Raw genomic sequence first — 19,651 nt, 5'->3', positions numbered from 1 at the left:
TTTTTTTTCGATAAAGTGGAAAGTTTGTCCTTGTCCACTCCTTTAATTGACAATGAAATCCAACAAAGTTAAATGTACAGTATTTAAAACCTTTTTAATACAATATTTGGTGGACACATGCAAGGTGAGTGTAAATAAAACTCGTTTGTATTTGAATTATGTGTCAAAAGTCATTGTTAAACGTGAAAGGAAAACAATCTCACACTTTTCACAAGACTAAAACTTGCATCTGCATGTGTGAAATCTTTGGACAGAGTAGATTCGAAAGTTTATTGGCTTTCGTTTGATTTGGCACCGACTTTGCTCGACAGACTGTGTCAGATTGTCTGACCCTCAGAAGCACTCATCTGCTTGGCACTGACCTTTGTTTCTTGTAATGCCAGTTGTTGGCCCTGATAGAGGTAGGCCTTAGATAACCCTGCTGGTTGTTTACCAAAAAGATTGTGTGCTGGTTGAGTGTCGGCCGGGCAGTGGAGCTCATTAGGTTTACAAATTAAAACACAGGAGAAATTACACAATCTTCAGGAAATCCTAATATGAACCAGGGATAATTTAATTGAGTGTGTTTCTGCACTAACATGTCAGCTTTTTTTTACAAAATATTTCTTAATTAAAAAAGAAACATTAGGCCTTTATCAATAGCCTTTTTTATCTTATTGATGTGTTCGATGATTAATTCTTAAATGATACGACATGAAACATTCATTCATTTTTAAGTGGTCATGTGTTGCAGAAACAACCCAATATGGATAATAATTACTGAAGATTATGACATTACCAGTTAAATGATGGTTACAAGCAACAAAACCAGAGGAAAAGCACAACGACAAACATAAACATACTCAAGTGGAGCAAATTGATTTTATTCTTCACCAATTTGGACTCGAACCATGTTGGAAAAATATTTAACCGGCCTTTGCACCAGTGCAAAAAATCACGGCTTACATAACCTTCAATCTATGAGGACACAAGAAGTGCAAGGTTTTTTTTCTGAGTGTGACTTACTAAATCTCTATAAGCCTTTTCTTTTTAGTGCTCCATACACTTACACACATTGTTACAGTAAGCTTAATAATCTTACATACAACACAATCAAAGATAATGCAAGGAGGGGGGGCAAGCAAAAGCTGCAGATGGTTATCTGCCAATGTAGCTGTAATCATTCAACATGAAAGGAGAGCAAAAAAAAACAAAACATTCATCTGGATGTTATTGCAGTACTCTGCTGCCACCCAGCAGCAAGCAGTGATACTGCAACTAGTGCTTGACTTTTTGATTATTTCCCAAATCCCCTCACTTCCTGAGATGCAGGATGCTCACATCGTGTGCTTCTATAAATTCAGAGTATTCCAGTTTGACACTGAAATCATTAGAAAAGTGTAAATATTCTAAAAATACAACACATATTTCACACTTTTCCCATGGTAAAACAAAAGAACAGTACAATGAAGAGTGTGAAGCGCAGTGTCGAACCAGTCGAACTACACTCCGAATGACTTCCTTCCATTTTGGCAAAAACACTCACACTACCCTGGATGATGTGTGTGATTTCAGAATTTTTTCCAGTCTGATTGTTGGAGCTGGCACCAGTTTTCACCAGTCTTGGCTGGACTTCTGTTTGATGAATTTAAGGCAGAGGAAATAAAGCACCATGAAAACCAGACAGACTGCCAGCATGACCAGGTAGCATGAGTACAGAGGGTACTGATTCATTTTCATGGCCTCCACAACCTGCAAGACAAATATGAGGGTTTATCCTTAAGTCCTCTTTGGCCTAAAGTCTGTGAACGTTTGCCATAAGTTAAAGATTAAAAAGCACCCTAAATTGTAAATAAATTATAGTGTGGCATCAGATAATGACTACAACTATATCCAAATAGTTTTGTCGTCTTCTTAGATAAATTAATCACTTTTTTGTTGTATTCCAAAAAAGCATAACTGATAAATGACTCATGACATGAAAGCTCGATTCGATTCTGACCTTGTATTGACTTTACAGTGTTTTTACTCACATGTATGCCATCAACATTAAAGGTAAAGTTTCCTATGGTGACAGGATACGTATTGTCTCTGAACTGCACCTGCAGCATGCCCTCAAAACCCCATCGCATGAACGAGGCGTAAGAGAACCACGAGGCAACTGGAGGGCAAAAACACGCACAGATATCACTTAATAATGCAACTTTTATGGTCTGAAACTGTTCCCCACCATTGCACACATTCTTCAGGTATCCATCACGTTTTTTATCTCGATACAACAAATCTGTCTCCTCACCCAGCCACATATTCTCCAGGCTGATGACAAAACCTCCAGTCAAATAGAAGACTGTGAACAAAGCGTTGCCCATGAAGGCGGAGATCTGCAGTGTGGGCAGTGCAGCAGCTACAAACAGAGCCATGGATCGGCTAGCGTAGACCATCAGCCAGATTATCAAGAAGTTGAGCAGGAAACGGTCTGGAGCCTCGTTTAGACCTGACAGCCAGTAGATGGGCAGACCATAAACCAAGGTGAACACACAGTGTTCTGGCAGCTCCCCCAGGATCTGAAAGTAAAAGAAACATCTATTGATGGGACTCCAGCATGGAGTGAGTCTGACCCCTGCTGGAGACACAGTTTTTTCACTGGGGTTTACCTTGGCGAAGAAGTAAGAGGTGACAGAGTACATGCCGTCCTCCAGCTCGTGGTAGAGCATGGCTCTCTCTGTGTGACCTGCAGAGAGCGTTAATCAGTCGGATGAGAGGTCACAGTCCATGCAGCAGGTACAGAATGATAAACTGAGCAAACATCCATTGATATTGCTGTCAAAGCCTTTTATTGAATTTAGATATGAATGTATCTTAAATGGTCTTTTTCTGAGTTTAGAGAAAATTACGATTTACATCCAGGGGATGTGTGCACATGTGCACTGAAAAGGCAGAAACAAAAATAATATACAGGAATAGCAGAGCCTGTCCTCTGTTTAATTTAGTTTAATGATAACTTGTTGTTCACTGGAGGCAGATCCATCTATTTGTAGCTGCCTGATTTTCGGCTTTGAGGTATCAGTCAGTTTGTATGTGTGTTGATATGTCTGTTTTAAACTTTTTAACTGTGTGCTGCTGCCTTGGCCAAGACACGCTTAGAAAAGAGATTTTTAATCTCAATGAGGCTTTTCCTGGTTGAATAAAGGTTAAATAAAATAAAATAACAAATGGTTTAATGCTTTGTTTGCTTTCATTATTTGTTCAATTGTTTTTATTGCTAATATATTTTTAGATTTGATCATTTCCTTGGAAAGTCAACATCATAGTATTCTGAGTGATAAGGTAATTTGGAATCAGTTTCATAACTTTCTGATTTTGACCTGACTTAAACTTGACTTTGATTGCTGCTGGGTGGCTATAACTCAGAGTCCAAGAACTCTGTATCTACAAATCTGATAACTTTATAACTCTGATAACTTAGCGATACTGTTCAGAGCCATGTACATACACACACACACATATTTGTGTGTGTGTGTGTATAAATAAATCAATTAATACATTTGGAGATACTTTAGAGCAATTTCAAGTTGAGACTCTCCTGCACAGTATTTTTTTATCTGGTTCCCAATAAACTCCACCACATTTATCTACTTTACAACATTTAATTATACAATCATGTAATGTGCTTAATTAACTCAGTTAGAAAATAAAAAAAACATAAAGTTGTATATTTGACTATTTCTTTCTGTAAGAAATATTAAAAATGATTAGAACTGAAAGGGACATGTTTTAGTACGGGTTATAATTTTAGTTTAATTTTCAGTTTTATCTTTGCTCGCTTACATTTAGCTATGACGTCCAGCACCACAGCGAATGGGGTGAGAGCTCCGATCATGTAGAGGAGGGCCACCGTGTCCTGAATGTTCAGACGCTTTTCTCCTGCCCCATAGTACAGACAACCCACCAGCAACGACATGAGGAGGGCCTCAAAGCCGTGGACCAATAAAGTGACCAGGTCTCTGAAGTCATTATACATGTGGCGCCTGGAGGAGAAGGTGATGAGAGGTCAGAGCCCGTGTGTCCCTTCAGAGTGCCGCGATGCTCGTGTGTGTGCTCTCACCTGATAAGGATGGTAAACTGGTTTAACTTTCCAGGCAGCCTGTTCCTTTCCTTAGAAACAGTGATAACTTCCTCTCCTTCTTTCCTCCTTGGCTGCTGAGTGGTGCTGTAGATGAAGGTAAAAAGCTGTGAGTTTTGTCCCCAGCTAAAACCTACTCATGAAGGTTACTCAAACCTCCAGAAAAGGTTCCTTAAAACACAGCTGGGTCGGGTCGCATTGTCTGTAAATGTGAATGTAAATGCCCCATATACATCCATGTGGGACACTGAAGAGCAATGTTCTGGAAATACTGTATTTGTGCAGTTAATATCCATGAACAATAAAGAATAAGTAAAAAAAAATTATTAGAAGATAAACTACCCAATTCTACTACTAAACTAATTTAGCTCGTACAGTAGACCCAAATATTTTCAGATTAGTATGATATATAACAATGAACAGCAGCAAATCCTCACATTAGAGAAGCTGGAACTAAAGAGGCGGTGTGGCCACTCAACAAGTTGTTTCAATTCTTTTCTTATTAGAAATACACTATCACAGACACACTCATGTACATGTACCTGTCAGTTGGTGTTGTGTTGGTTTCGGATGATTTCCACATGTGGTCGTCAGTGTCTCGGACCTTTTCGGTGAACTGCTCGGCCAGAAGTCTGACTCGCTCCAAACACTCGGCTTCTCGCTCCGGACTGCGCCGGTCTATACTGATTAGGTCAACTGGACACACAGCGACAACGTGAGGCTTCAAGGTGTAGACAGGTGTAGAAGAAATAATGAGGGAGAGCTTTTTAGGCTATGGGTGTTGAGGAAGTTGTAGTATTTATCATTAATATAACAACTGGATATAACAAAACATTTTGACCCTGAAAGTCACTTCTGTAAAAATAGAGCATTATTCATATTCTAAGGCCAAGTTTGGAGGGTTGGTAACAGGTTGACTGGCGACTGTTGTAAAAATCACACTAACCATAGAAGTCAGAGGGGTTGCAGTATCGAGGGCAAGGGTACCCCAGGGCAGTGAAGTATGGCACCATATCACGAGCTGCACCACAGTAAACGGCTGAGCCTGAAGACAGCAACACGACACGGTCGAAGAGCTGGAAAATATCTGATCGGGGCTGGTGGACTGACAGCAGCACCAAACGGTTTCCCCGAGCCAGGCGGGACAGTGTGATTACCAGGTTGTGGGCTGTGAAACTGTCCAAGCCTGAAGTGGGTTCATCCAAAATTAAAATACCTGAAAAGTGAAACGAACAGGTCAACAATTGTTTAACGGACACAACTCTCTGTCGATGTGTTGATAAATGCCCCCTTTGGGGACCAATTTTAGCCAACCATTTTCTGACACTCACATTCCCAGTCAGTCAGCAGATCATCAACAAGATGTAAGAAAGGTCTTTGCTTATTCTTTGTTTGAGACATGCTCATAGCCTCTCAGTTGGCATTAGACGTAAATGTTAGTAGATGACATAAATGAGTAAAAATCTGGCCTAAAAACTAGGTTTTCTGACCAGTTTAGGAACATTTTTCTTCTTTTTTTTAGGAGAAAAAATCCCTTTGGTTTGCAATTTTTCACCCTGCAGAGTTTTAAAATACACAAAAAACTTCATAACAAACTGAAGAAAAGAAAAAGACACAAAGCCTATTGTCTTAAAGGGATCCTTCCGGTTGTCTTTATAAAGACTGGTGAATCTAAAGAGGCTTCTGAAATTCTCAAAATTCAGCACATAGAAAATAACTCCATAAAAAGCCAGACAAATAGATGGATAATACTCCTATTACTTGTACTCTACATTACAAGGTAACACCGAATCCCAAAAAACATAAAAGAATTCCAAAAAGTGTTCATAGGTGTAATTGTAAGCTTAAGTTAAAAAATCTATAAAATCTGACAAGCAACACGTGTCAGATGTTATGATTTTATGAACTGAAATCAGGCTCAACTGTAAGCACTTTTAAATCCAGGTTAAAAACATTTCTCTTTCGGTGTGCTTATGATTGAGTTCCTTTAAATAATTTTAAAGCATAATGCTATAAATCATCTTAATTGTTTTATATTTTTCTTTTTTCCCCTCTTCTTTGATTGCTTTTAACTGTGTGTTTTAATTTTTATTCTATTTTTTTATTCTCTTTAAATTGCTTTTTTTTTAATGCTGCTTTATGCTGTTCTTTTGAATGCCTTATCTTTATGTAAAGCACATTGAGTTGCCTGTGGTATGAAATGCGCTATATAAATAAAGATGCCTTGCCTTGCCTTGCTTGTCATTACAATGACACTACAGAAATAGAAATGAATAAATAATTATTAACTGTCATCTTTTAAAATCCAAAAAGAAAGTTTCAAACAGTTTCAAACCAGTTCACCTAAAGTTTTAGAAAAAAATTTAGAAAATAGAAAAAAAAAAAATTTTTAACTTGCAATGTGGGTTTAGAGCAAAATCCATGTCTCTCACCAGGGTTCCAGAGAAGTTGGACAGCTATACTGACTCTTCTTCTTTCACCTCCAGAAACACCTCTCACGTAGTCATTTCCCACTCTCGTGTGTGCACACTGTCGCAACCGCAGCTCTGCAATGACGTCATCCACCTGTGACAGGTAACAAAAGAAGCAGTTTGTCATCTAACATCTTTTCTTTGCTATTTTTTTCACATTAAAGCTTTATCAGAATAATCAGAAGATGAGCAATTGCTGCGTACACCGGTTATGTTTGTTTGGAAATTGCTGCAGCCCTGTGTATTGATCATTAAACCTTACCCTCTGGTCCCTCTGAGCTTCTGTGAAATCTGTGGGAAGCCTGAGTTTGGCAACGAAGCGGAGAGTCTCACGGACAGTGAGGTGAGGAAGAAGACGGTCGTCTTGGCGAACATGTGCAATGCTTTTCTTAACCAGCTGCGGCGTGTTGGGTTTCCCATTAATCAGAACCTGACCTGAAGTCATTGTGCCGCTCTCATCCCGACAAGTTATTATATCCAGGAGAGACGTTTTGCCACAACCTGGGAGAACATGAGGGCTTATTTATAGCAATATATTCAGAACAGAAAAGAAAAAGAATCACGGTTTTGAGATGGTTTTTTTTTGCTCATTTGGATCTCTTCTCCAGGGGGGCTCATTCTATAAGGACGTGAATCAGACTACACAGTGTTCTGGAGACAGATCACCAAAAGGGAATGCAGTTTTTAAAAAGTAAACATGCTTTTCCAGCTTGGAAAAACTGGAAAGTTTGTTTTGAAATGCCTCACTTTAGACTTCAAGCCTTCATCCAAAGACAGGTGGATACTTACATTCCCTATATTGATTAAAAACAGCAGTATTTCAACTCTGAGAGAGGTTTATGTCACCTGAGCTGCCGATGACAGCCAGCATCTGTCCGCTGTGAACTCGGAGGCTAAGTTTGTTGATGGCCGTCTGCTTGTTTCCTTTCATCAGCCACGGCAATTTGAACTCTGACAACATCTCGTACCAGGGAATTTGAGCCGCCGTGTCTATCTAGAAACACACACACACATTTACAGAGTAAGCATATACAGTGAGAACATAAATAAAGAGGTATAACACAGAAGTTAGAAGTTACCACATAGTGCAGATTGTTGACTTCCAGCTCATTGCACCCTCCGCTGTAGGTGAAGTAGAGGCCGCTTTCCTCTTCAGATGAGAACAGCTCTGTGTCCTGGTGCTGGTAAAGACAAATAGATAAGTCTGTGACTTTCATTCAGGCAAGCACATTTTTTAAATGTGTATTCATAACATTACTAAAAGACTAACTGCAATAAAACCCATGGCCTATAAGAATGCATACAAACTGTTTTTATGGCTAGTGTTTTTAAGTTTCTTTTCAGAATTAAAGACTTATTACTGTAATCATACAAAATGTACAGATACAGATGTAGAGATACAGATGTAATCATTTATTTTACATGCTAGTGGTTGTCTCGCTGCACACTAAACAGACAACAAGCTAGTAAACGTTTCTGGTCATTTACATGTGATACCATTTATGGAAGTTTCATTGGAAAAAAATCTGTTCAAATATTCTGAGACTAATTTGTTAAACATTCAGCCTGCATGCATATTTTTTCTGTTCAAGACAGTAATTTGGCATAATATTTGCTTGTGTGTTTGAAAGTGCAAATAGTTGCCCGGGGTCTGCTTTGGGTCCAGAGTACATCCAAAAAAAGCCTAATATTCCCATTACACAATCCTTAAATCTATTCAATGATTTAAATGCACCAATTTCCAAGTGAACATAAAGAACATGCTCCCAAATAAATGATCATTAAGCAGTTGATCATATATCACAAATTATTGCACAATATGAGGCGCTTTGTTCATTAACCAGGGCGCTGTTACAGCATTAGTTTAATGTATTTTTGAAATGATACATTGGAAGGGCCACATTTTTGTAATAGATATATGCAAAGAGCTGTATGTTTTTAAACTTTGATTCCAAATGTGGTAATAAAATCCAAGTTAAAGTCCAAGCAATGGCAACTGATTGTACAAGTCTCCTGATAACTGGATGTAAAGCGGTCAAAGAGAGGGTTCGGGGAAAGTAATCCACAGAAAACTAACACATCGATTTTATTTGAATAAATGTATCTTTACTTTTGTATAGTAGAACAAACCAGTTCTTTTAAGACAGCTGAAAATAGTACAACTTACCTGTGAACTGATGTTATTATGATGGAGGACAGTTTCTGTACCCATGTTGATGGAAGCTGCCTGGTCAAGTTTGTGGGGTCAAGAGATCAGTGTCCTCCTTTTCCCTGTTAGAATCCCCTGTTTCTTACTGTATGGGTATCTGCTGTTTTTGTCTTCCCGAGGTTCCCGTCTTCCGTTAATTTTCCCCGTTAATTCATTAAACTCCACTTCAGTTGAAGATCTCCTCTCACATGCCTTCTATCTCAAGACGTCAAAGTTCATGCCGTGTCAGTTTTTCACCTGCATTTTCCTGTCAGTCATAGCTTTTCCAGCCGCAGCCGACAATAAGAGGAGTGAGGAGAGACTGAAAACCTGTGAAGAATCTACTCAGCATGAGGGATTTTTGGTTTTGTCTTTGCACAACTGCAGATCAAAGTTCTCTGAGATAAGGCAACATTCACTGTGTTTTTATGGCTCTGAGAGACACCGCTGACCTAACACTGCTGCTCTGTACGTGGAACAGGTGCAGGAAGGAGAACAAAATCTGGCACTTAAAGGGTATTAACAAACTGATGTGAAGCGAACGGCTGATCGGAGACATGAACAGATTGGATACGATGCAAGCGGTGGAGCCAGAGAACGGGACAAAAGTTAGGGAGTCTTTCAAGTATGTGTCGGAGGAGAAGAGGGATGTGTCGAAGGAAGCCAGAGAGCAGCGATCAGAGCCGTCCTGTTCTCTCAGTGTCAGTAGGATTGCCTACACTGTCAGGTAAACGCTGCAAACAAACAAAGCTCCAGAGGGACTGCAAAAAAAGACACAACTACATGACATTTTACACATTATCTTATCTCATAATGCAAGTATACAGGCTGGTTCCAGTCAAATAAGCTTTACTCTTATAGCAGACTCTAATACCAAACAAAAGAATGTCTGTGTCTACAAACTTTTCAATGTTTTACTGCATGAAATATTGCAATAAAATTGTGATGTATTATATATATTGTATGTTGTTTTATGTTGCCCATGTCTGTGTATGTTTCAGTGAGCGTGCGGGATCATGGTGGGATTTACCCTCCCACAGGAAGCAATGGACGCGTCAGATACTGAATGATGTCTCCTTCCACATAGACAGTGGGGAGATAATGGGCATACTGGGCAATTCAGGTTCACACTCAGCTAATTTCAAAGTGCATTAAAGAGAACAAAAATAATTAGATGTTTATGAGGATGCATTAGATACATTAACTCTAATTGACTGACAGAAAAATGTGTTTGTCATGCCAAGTGTTACTTTATGAACATAATGTACAGTATGAGTCAATTTGTGTGTGTTTTTCCATGTGTGTGTGTCCATTTTGCAATGTAAAGGCTCAGGGAAGACAACATTGTTGGATGCCATCTCAGGGAGGATTGGTAACCGTGGTACGCTGTCGGGTGAGGTCTTCATTAACGGCAGAAAAATGAAGAGAGAAGAGTATCAGGACTGTTTCTCCTATGTCTTGCAGGTTAATCAAACATACACATATACCACAAAAGCACAGAAATTATTATTTGTAAAAACAGAGTTCATCCATGTTTCCATAGATATTTAAAGCTCGATTCTCAGGAAACCAATAATACTAAACTGAGTTGTAAAATGCAGCCTTCATATAACTAAAAAGTAGTTTGACAGCTAATTACATACACATTTAACTTACAATGTATGTATCTAACTAACCACAAGATCACAAACTAAATAAACACACCATTTTGCATAAACTCCAGGAAGTCTGCCCTGGCCTCTGTATGAAATTAACTTCAGCCCCTTGATAGCCTCCTCATAGTCTTAATCTCTCAATGAGAAGTGCTCATGTGTATCCACATCCTGAATTAAAAACACCGGTTTAAAACCGGCCTTGCTTCCTTTCAAATCATCTTCCTCTTCTCGCTGATAGCACCCCCCTCTGCTCTCTAAGCCTCGTCATTAACTTCCACTGCTAAGCCATAGATGAGGAGCTGATATGAGCTCCTGATATTAAAGTCATTCAGATGTGAGAATAAGGAGGAGTGGGACTGGGGAGCTCGCTGTGTGTTAATTGAAGCGGGCTGCAGGTTCAGCTACTTGAGGGAGTGTGTATGTGTGTGTGTGTGTGTGTGTGTGTGTGTGTGTGTGTGTGTGTGTGTGTGTGTGTGTGTGTGTGTGTGTGTGTTTGTGTGTGTTTGAGGCAGAGGTATGTTGCAGATGATTTGCAAAGGCATACATGAACATACAAGTAAGAGGTATACCACCGAATGAGTCCTAAACTGATGTACACTAAAGTCTGCATGTTTGCATTGTCTTACTGGATCTCCGGTAAATTGCTACAAGACTGCCACACTGCATATCTTCTCTTATTACTATTTCTTCTTTCTTTGTTTCTCTTTTTCAGAGTGATAACTTGCTAAGTTATTTGACAGTGGAGGAGACTCTGACCTACACGGCACAGCTGTCCCTGCGGAAACACTCGACCGAAGCGATCAAGAAAAAAGTGACTTTTTAGGGCCTCCTCTGGTTTTTTATCACTTTATGTGTTTTCTTCTACTTCCAGATGAGATTTCTCCTTTCTTTAAGAAATCAGACCAATAACTGTGGAATAATTCTTGAAGCTTCCGAAAGCTTCTGGAAGTGACCAACCCAAATTTAGAAGAACTTGTTATTTTTCCTTTGTTTGGGTTTTTCCTTTAAATTTGATCCAAAGCCAAACTAAATGTTGTGGCCCTGCCTCACACACACAGTATTTTAGTAGGCAGTAATACACAGAGATAACTCCTTCTAGTAATCACTCAACCTTGTTAGAAGTACTTATTGACGTATTACCTAGTCTTTTACCTCTGGCTCGCATGTAGGTATCTGCAGTGATGGCTGAGCTGAGTCTGACTCACGTGGCGCACAGTGTTATTGGAGGTCGTGTTTTCCCAGGGATCTCTGGTGGTGAGAGGAGGAGGGTCTCCATAGCCAGCCAGTTACTTCAAGACCCAAGTAAGTTCATCTTGTGCTGGGATACACCTAAAAAGAGTTACAGAAGTGTTACCTTTGTATCACAACATCAGACTTCAGGAGCCTGATGTAGCTGCAAATTTAGAAATGGACTGATGAAGAGAACCAAGGCGAAATACTACAATTATCCCTTAATTCTTCGGTCTTTACAGAATACATATGAAACAGATGAAATAAAGCACAAGAGGAGGGTTTTAAGCTTTAAACCACATATGTTACTTAAAAAGGACAGGGCCACAATATCAGAAAGATAGGCTAACAGCTGTTTAAGTTTACCTTAAAACAATCCTCAGAAACCTTTTGGAATACAATTCAACTTAGGGGTGTCAATATCTGCAAACTTTATTCGATATTGGGCAGTTATCCCAGTTTTCACTGGAAAGGACAGAGAAAGGGCCGGAAGGAGAGATGGAGAAGAGTATTAAAGGACTGAGTTATCTCACCATAAGGAGCATGAGCAGAAACTCACCACAGTGTGTGAGTGTGTGTGTGTTCGTCCCAGGTGTAGTTCATCAGGTCTACAGTCCTCCAGGGACGATGAAGGGTCTTAGTCCTCATTCAGGATTAAATGGCCATGAACACACACACACAGGATCTCAGAGTCACACACAGACCAATGAAGAGTTCCCATTCGCTGCCCCTCCAATCAACCAGGAAATGAATTAATCTCACAATTAAAGCATCTGCTAATTCCACTCTGCTTTTATAATGCAGAGGCAATCTTTAATTGTCCTAATTAGAGTAATTAACAGAAAAAAGGAGAACTCACTTATCTTCACAAGTTAAGTTAGCCCCACAGAGAGTCTCGTGTGTGCCACTTAATAAGAAGAAGAACATTTAAAAGTTTCCAACTTAGATGAAGAAAAAAAAGTTACTGTCCTGCCTTTCACTTGTGCTCAGTGTCTCACTGTGGGACAGACCTGCAGTGACGGCAGTGAGGTCACTGGGATTGTGTTGTTGCAGGGGTGATCCTATTGGATGAGCCGACTACTGGCCTGGACAGCATGACCGCCAATCAAATCGTGGTGCTGCTGGCAGAGCTGGCGAGTAGGAACCGTGTCGTCATAGTAACCATCCATCAGCCACGCTCTGAGCTCTTCAGGGTGAGTCGGGAGGTGAATTGGAGGATAGAAGAAAAAGCTTCTCAAAGTTTTTCTGAAGGCCAGATGCACATTAATTTAAGTCTCCCTTCCCATACGTACACTCAAGCAGTTTTTTCGTTTGTTGCAGCAGCACAATTAATCTGAACTGCTGATGCCTAAACTGAACTACAGCGAAACAAGGACTCTGAATTAGGAAGACTAATCATCTTAATCAGTCTAGACTTAAAAAACTATTATAGTTCACAAAGTGGGAAGTGTTTTGAATATATTTTTTGACACGTAAAGTTCTCACTGATGATGTCTGTCGTCCTTGCAGCTGTTCAGCAGAATAGCGATAATGAGTCGTGGAGAGCTGGTATTCTGCGGACAGCCAGGGGAGATGGTGGACTTCTTCAGCCATTGCGGATATGAATGTCCAGAGTACTGCAACCCCTTTGACATCTACGGTATTACAGTTCCTTAGCTTTGACTTAACACAATAAATCCTATGAGAATATCTAAAGCATTTTAGTGTGGCATAAACATCAAAATATTCAAATTGTATGATGTCAAACAGTCGACTTCACCTCAGTGGACACACGCAGCAGTGAGAGAGAGGCAGCCACATTTAGTCGTATGCATGAAATCACCACATCCTTTCAGCGGTCTGTCATCTACCAGAACATGCTGGACAAGATGCAGCAGAGCCTGCAGCAATCAGACAAGCCAGCCATCCCCTTCAAGAGCAAAGAGTCTCCCAACTGTGCTACCAAGCTTGAAGTTCTGTTCAAGTTAGTATTGAGGGAGTCTTCAGTCCCTATTATGCTAATACCATGAAGATTACTAATAAAAATGCTACATCCTGAGTCAGAATGTTGAAAATCTATTTGAATAAGAGGAAAAGTCTCTTTAAAAACTGTAACAGAACTACAAATAGATATTTAACATGCTGCTTTATCAGTGATTTAACTCACATAAAACTAGACAGCCAGGATATGTCTTTTTTTTTTAAATCAAAATAATCATTCATTTCTCATTTATTGTGGCCTCCACATTTCTGTTTTGTGTTTAGACGGACGCTTAGAAATCTTTCCAGAGACCGGATGGGTGTTCTGATGCGTCTATCCCAGAACCTGATATACGGTCTGTTTGTGGCCTTCTTCGTCATACATTTAGACGAAGATGTCACCAAGGGTGCTGTGCAGGACCGCATTGGCATCATCTATCAGAGTGTCGCTGCGTCGCCCTACACTGGCATGCTCAACGCTGTCGCTCTCTGTGAGTGTTTTGTAGCAAGTTGTCATTTTCCAGTAGTACAGAACATCTCAAGGCACGTGTCTGATAACATCACCTGAGAATAAATATTTGCATAAGGTGGTAAGAGTGACTGAATGGAAACTCTGAAACAAATGTGTGCTATCACCTGAGTAAAAGTGATGTCTTATCATTGTCAAACAGGGTGCTTGAATTTATCTCAGCAGTGTGAACTTGCTTATCTCTCCTTAAGTGGGTGATAGGACTGCTGTCTGTACATTTTTGTTCCCTTCAGCAAAAATACATCACGTTAAGCTTGGATTTGGTGAGGGAAAACTGCTTGAAGAGTTTTCTTGTACTCTCAGTGTCTCTCCGAAGTTAAAGATTGTGTTATCAGTTGTCATTGCAACTATCAAATTGGTGATAAGGACAAAAAGAAATGTATGCATAAAGCAAAACATTTCTATTTGAACATTTAATATGAGTATTTGCAAAAAGATTACACGCACTGATCAGCATTAAACCCACTGACAGGTGAAGGAAATAACATTGGAAGTCCTCTTATTATGGTACCTATCAAGAGGCTGGATATATCAGGCAAAAAGTGAACAATCAGTTCTTAAAGTTAATGTGTTAGAAGCAAAATAAATGGACAATATAAAGAGTTCAGTAACTTTGACAAGGGATCACCTGTCAGTTCCTGGTATTCAGTATCTGCCAAAAGTAATCAATGGAAGATCAGCCAGTGATGATTAACGCTACAGAGTTTGAAAAAGCTCAGTGATGCATATAGGAGCAAAGTCTACATTTACTTTATTTATTTATTTTATTTAGTTACAGATCACATCTGTTCGTGGCAATGGTTTTCACTGACGACAGTGGGTTCACTCAGCAGGGTAGCGCACTGGTCTATAATAAAAAAGAAAAAGAAAGTTAATTAATTATGTAAAGAACATGGCAAAAAGTTCAATCATTCTTTAAATCTCTAACTGATTGAGCACATGTAACACTTGCTGTACTAAAAAAAGCAAATACATAGAGGTTCCACATTGCAGCTTCCAAGACTTAAGGGGTTTGCTGAGTCTGATACCAAAGGACTACAGAGGTCTTTTTCCATTTGTTACAGAGGTCTTGTAGTTATTAGTGTCATGGGGTTAATGCACTTTACTCTTTTTAGAGCTCAGTGAACCCAATAACCTTTTTATTTACCAATAAACCCTGTCTATATAATCCCGATTACCTGTGAGCACATGTCTTAGAGCCTCTCTGTGATTAACAGTTCTTGCTTTGCTTTTATAAAAGCTACAGTGACACTAGATAACCTCAAATATAAACAAGCTGCCACATATACTAAAGACAGAAGGAAAAGAAAAATAACTGCTAATTAAAGCTGAATCTCTCCCTAATCTGAGAATACAAATCACGACTGTGTGAAATGTTTTCAATAAGGCTGCCAAAATGATATAGCATGCATTGTTTTCACCTTTTCATTTTCAGACCAGAACCTTTATGTTCATCTTATTGGTGGTTTAACAAAAAATAGTTTTTGTAAACTATCATAGCCTTGTTTGTTTGGGATTGATCCACTTCATAGTTATTATGATTTTAGAACAAAAAAATAGGAAATATGATCCAATTCTTTAATAGCATATATCTTAAAATGTATTTCACACACAAGCAGTGTGTTAAGAATTTATATGAATAGTAATATGTCGATGATAATGGCTGTGTTGCTCACTATCTTACACAGTTATCAGCTGAGTCTAAAATCTAAGCTTTAGTACTCTTCCCATTACAGATACTGAGGATAAGGAAAGTGATAAAGCAATGGACAGAGCAGAAGTCATTCTTTAAGCAGCCAAATAACCAGAATTTGTTACTAATTTATCATACTGACCTTGAATTGAATCGATAACAGATGATATGATAATGTACTGAAATGCATCTTTCAAAGAAACACTCTTACTGAGTGGAGTGGCCTCTTGTAGGCCTCTGGGTGCCTTTCATGATAAGTGGAGTGTTTGTAGTGGTGGAATATTGTAATGCGAGACATTACAATCTTAACCTTAACGATACATGCATTAAACCAGATAGTGAAAAGTACGGTAACTAGTCCACTTAATTACATCTTTTTGTTTGTTCTTCAGAAACATCATCTACCCTGAGAAAGCTATAATGTTAAATTTCCCCCTTCTTCCTACTCATCCAATGAAATATGCCACCTTTCTGCCTCACTCTCTGTCTTTATATCATCAGTCCCAGCTTTGCGAGCCATCAGCGATCAGGAGAGTCAGGATGGCTTGTACAGTAAATGGCAAATGTTCTTGGCCTACATCTTCCACATCCTACCCTTTAGCATCCTGAGTGTCTTCATCTTCGCCTCCTTCCTTTACTGGTGAGTAAAAGTTGCATATTCAAGCTCACCAAGCATTTAACAGGTTTCTTGATAAGCACTTTTCTTTTTTAATGCTCCTGCTTGCTGCTCCCTTCGCAGGACGGTGGGGATGCACCCGGACAGTTTGCGCTTCTTGTGTTTCACTGCTGTTGTTCTTGTCCCACATATTATAGGTGAGCTGATAAAATGAAGGGGAAACTGTTATTACTGCACGCCTGATTGTTGATGGGATGTTTTCTCACATGGACATGTTCCCAAGCACGTATTCACAGCCATTCAATTGTTCTTCAAAGACAAAAATAGTTCTGTCTTAAATCAGTCTAATTATCTCAAATTTATAATCTGTATCCTTTGACAACACTGTTGCCTGAAGATGGCAGAGAAAGTGCAAATCTAAGAGCTTTAGAAACATCAGTAAACAAAAGTGCATTTAACGTTAGAGGAGACCCTTTAATGTCAGAGACTTGTTAATGATTTGGTTTTTTTCCCTATTCCTCAGGTGAATTGCTGACTGTTGTGCTATTAGGAGTGGTCCAAGACCCCAACATGGTCAACACTGGAGTGGCTTTACTTAATATTGCTGGGATCTTGGTGGGATCCGGATTCCTTAGGTTAGATACTCCACGTTGTTATTTAAGTTTAGGTGACTTGATACAAAGCCTCATGTAACTTAGACATTTATTAATGTCATTTACTGTCATTTTTTTTCAAGGTACTTATTGACAGTAATAACAATATGGTGGCCAAAGCTAACCTCCCTCCTCTTCCTCTCAACAGAAGCACCCAGCAGATGCCCGTAGTATTCCAGTGGCTCAGTTATCTGACGTTCCAGAAATACAGCTGTGAGCTGCTCATAGTCACCGAGTTCCACGATCTTGAATTCACATGCAGTAAGTTGCTGTGGCACTGCTCTGTGTCCACCTACAAATGGAAAGGGACCCGCAACAATGATGGCTAGATGGCTACCTGACCTGTTTTAACATTAGATAGCTGTCTCCAGTAGCATGACTATAAATGGTATGAATTATCAAAGAAACTGGTTAATGGCTATTCATGTAGGGTATAGTGGTACTATTTTCCCAGCAGGACATGTAGACATGTGGTCTTGGATCACAATTACAATTCAGAAAATACACCATACTCTATGCTATAACAGACTGAAGAATATTAGCAGTAACATTTATGCATGTTCTCTTTCATCTGATGCTCTCATTAAGACTGATTTAGTAAGAGTTCAGTGTTCAAGGACACCTGGCAGGTAAGACTGAGCCTTCATTCGTTAAAACAAGCACCTCTTAACTCTTCCCTGTATTTTGTGTTGTTATAGATACCTCTAAACCCTTACCAGGAGCATGTTTGGTCACTACAGGCAGTCAGATCATTGACCAAGGCTATCCTGGAGCTCTGTCCCGATACACACTAGACTTTGTCCTCCTCTACTCCTTCCTCCCCGCTTTGGTTCTGCTGGGCATAATCGGCTTCAAGATCAGGGACAAGCTTGTGCGTCATTAAAACCACATATTTGTAGGAGAATGTTCTGCTAAAGCAGACAGCTGATCTTTTATTGAAACAATAAATTTCAGAGGTGACAGCTGGTACTGAGGAACAGTGTCTCCTGCTGGCACTATTTAACCCGTTTCTCCTACATTCAAAACAGTTGTTTCTTTTTAAAGCACTTTATGTTTCGGGGTGAGAAGTCAGTTACCTCGTCCCTTTGTGGCCTCTGTATTCAGTTGTGGCTTGTTCAAACTTTTCACTAAACATAAAAGTAGCAGAATTCACCAAGAGATAAGCTTTGACATAGAACAACGAATTTGCATAAATATGGCTAATAAACCTCTAAACAGTTCAGTCATTCAGAATGACCATGATTTGGACAATACAAACTTACCTCTTGGTATTAAAGTGATACTCCGGAGTAGATTCAACCTGGGGTCATTTGAACCGTGATATCCAGCCAAGTAGCCCACCCGCAGTTTTTTCGATATTGGCTGAACATCAGCTGAGTTACTGAGTTATCCCGAATAGCTTAGTACAAGGGTTAATGGATCCTGGTCCGTATCTCCAAAATTACCACACTAAAATCACATGCCATGACACCAAACTTCTACAGTAGTACAAATATGGTCTGTACTCACCAAACGATGCATTTGGAAGTTTGTACATAGTCCAGGAGTTTATTATTATCAACACAAGCCTGATAGCTTCTCTGCAGCTAAAGCTGCGTCGACGTCACTTCAGGGAGCTGGGAGCTTCAAAGTAAGATGAGGGTTGATCTACTACTGTAGACAACAAAGGAAGGCTGCTCAATTTCTCCATTGATAAAATAATTTCACAACTCTACAACATAAAAATTCATAAAAAAAACATGTAGAATATAGTATATACTTTGTTGTCTACAGTAGTAGATCAACCTTCATCTTACTTTGAAGCTCCCAGCTCCCTGAAGTGACGTCGACGCAGCTTTAGCTGCAGAGAAGCTATCAGGCTTGTGTTGATAATAATAAACTCCTGGACTATTTTCAAACTTCCAAATGCATCGCTTTGTGAGTACAGACCATATTTGTACAACTGTAGAAGTTTGGTGTCATGGCATGTGATTTTAGTGTGGTAATTTTGGAGATACTGCCAGGATCCATTAACCCTTGTACGAAGCTATTCGGAATAACTCAGTAACTCAGCTGATGTTCAGCCAATATCGAAAAAACTGCGGGTGGGCTACTTGGCTGGATATCACAGTTCAAATGACCCCAGGTTGAATCTACTCCGGAGTATCACTTTAAGTTGACTTGGTCCCAACTGGGATAATAATGTAGGTGTGTAGTAGAAAAATAAAATGAAAAAGGTTTACATATAACAACCTGTGGAAAATCCAAATGTTTAGCTAATTTATAGCACTTGCTTAAACAATTTGTGAGACATTTTGAACATAAATATATAACTTTTTCCAACTGAAACATGTAGTTTTTTAAGGCCTTAAACTCTTTTATGACCTAAACTAAATTTTAGATTTTTTTTCCTTGACTGTAGGTCAAATCTTTAATATACATTCTGTACTTCACACTAGCATAACTGCTATTGTTTTTCAATTTGTGAGTCTATTATTTTGTGAGCGTGTGTGTGTGTGTGTGTGTGTGTGTGTGTGTGTGTGTGTGTGTGTGTGTAATCATGGTAAAATATGGTA

At 39.3% G+C, this 19,651-nt stretch overlaps 2 protein-coding genes across 2 annotated transcripts; one reads left to right on the top strand and one right to left on the bottom strand.

Annotated features, from left to right (window-relative positions):
* Nucleotides 1–1,526: 1,526 nt before the first annotated feature.
* Nucleotides 1,527–10,302, bottom strand: abcg8 (ATP-binding cassette, sub-family G (WHITE), member 8). The gene is made up of 13 exons (XM_075484950.1): nt 10,258–10,302; nt 7,653–7,754; nt 7,420–7,567; nt 6,836–7,074; nt 6,535–6,667; nt 5,049–5,318; nt 4,645–4,798; nt 4,085–4,189; nt 3,808–4,007; nt 2,634–2,710; nt 2,276–2,543; nt 2,013–2,140; nt 1,527–1,731 (listed from the first exon to the last, which is right to left on the bottom strand). The coding sequence occupies exons 1-13, from the start codon at nt 10,300–10,302 to the stop codon at nt 1,594–1,596; spliced, it is 2,007 nt and encodes a 668-aa protein (XP_075341065.1). The 3' UTR covers nt 1,527–1,593.
* Nucleotides 9,319–17,979, top strand: abcg5 (ATP-binding cassette, sub-family G (WHITE), member 5). Its single transcript, XM_075484962.1, has 14 exons — nt 9,319–9,488; nt 9,763–9,884; nt 10,089–10,225; nt 11,129–11,227; nt 11,586–11,718; nt 12,700–12,839; nt 13,156–13,285; nt 13,396–13,609; nt 13,891–14,096; nt 16,329–16,467; nt 16,567–16,640; nt 16,967–17,078; nt 17,245–17,357; nt 17,795–17,979. The coding sequence occupies exons 1-14, from the start codon at nt 9,319–9,321 to the stop codon at nt 17,977–17,979; spliced, it is 1,974 nt and encodes a 657-aa protein (XP_075341077.1).
* Nucleotides 17,980–19,651: the final 1,672 nt, after the last annotated feature.

Source organism: Odontesthes bonariensis, chromosome 2 (assembly GCF_027942865.1).
Source record: "Odontesthes bonariensis isolate fOdoBon6 chromosome 2, fOdoBon6.hap1, whole genome shotgun sequence".
NCBI lineage: Eukaryota > Metazoa > Chordata > Actinopteri > Atheriniformes > Atherinopsidae > Odontesthes > Odontesthes bonariensis.
Note: the sequence above shows the minus strand (reverse complement) of the source record. Positions and strands in the feature narration are given on the sequence as shown.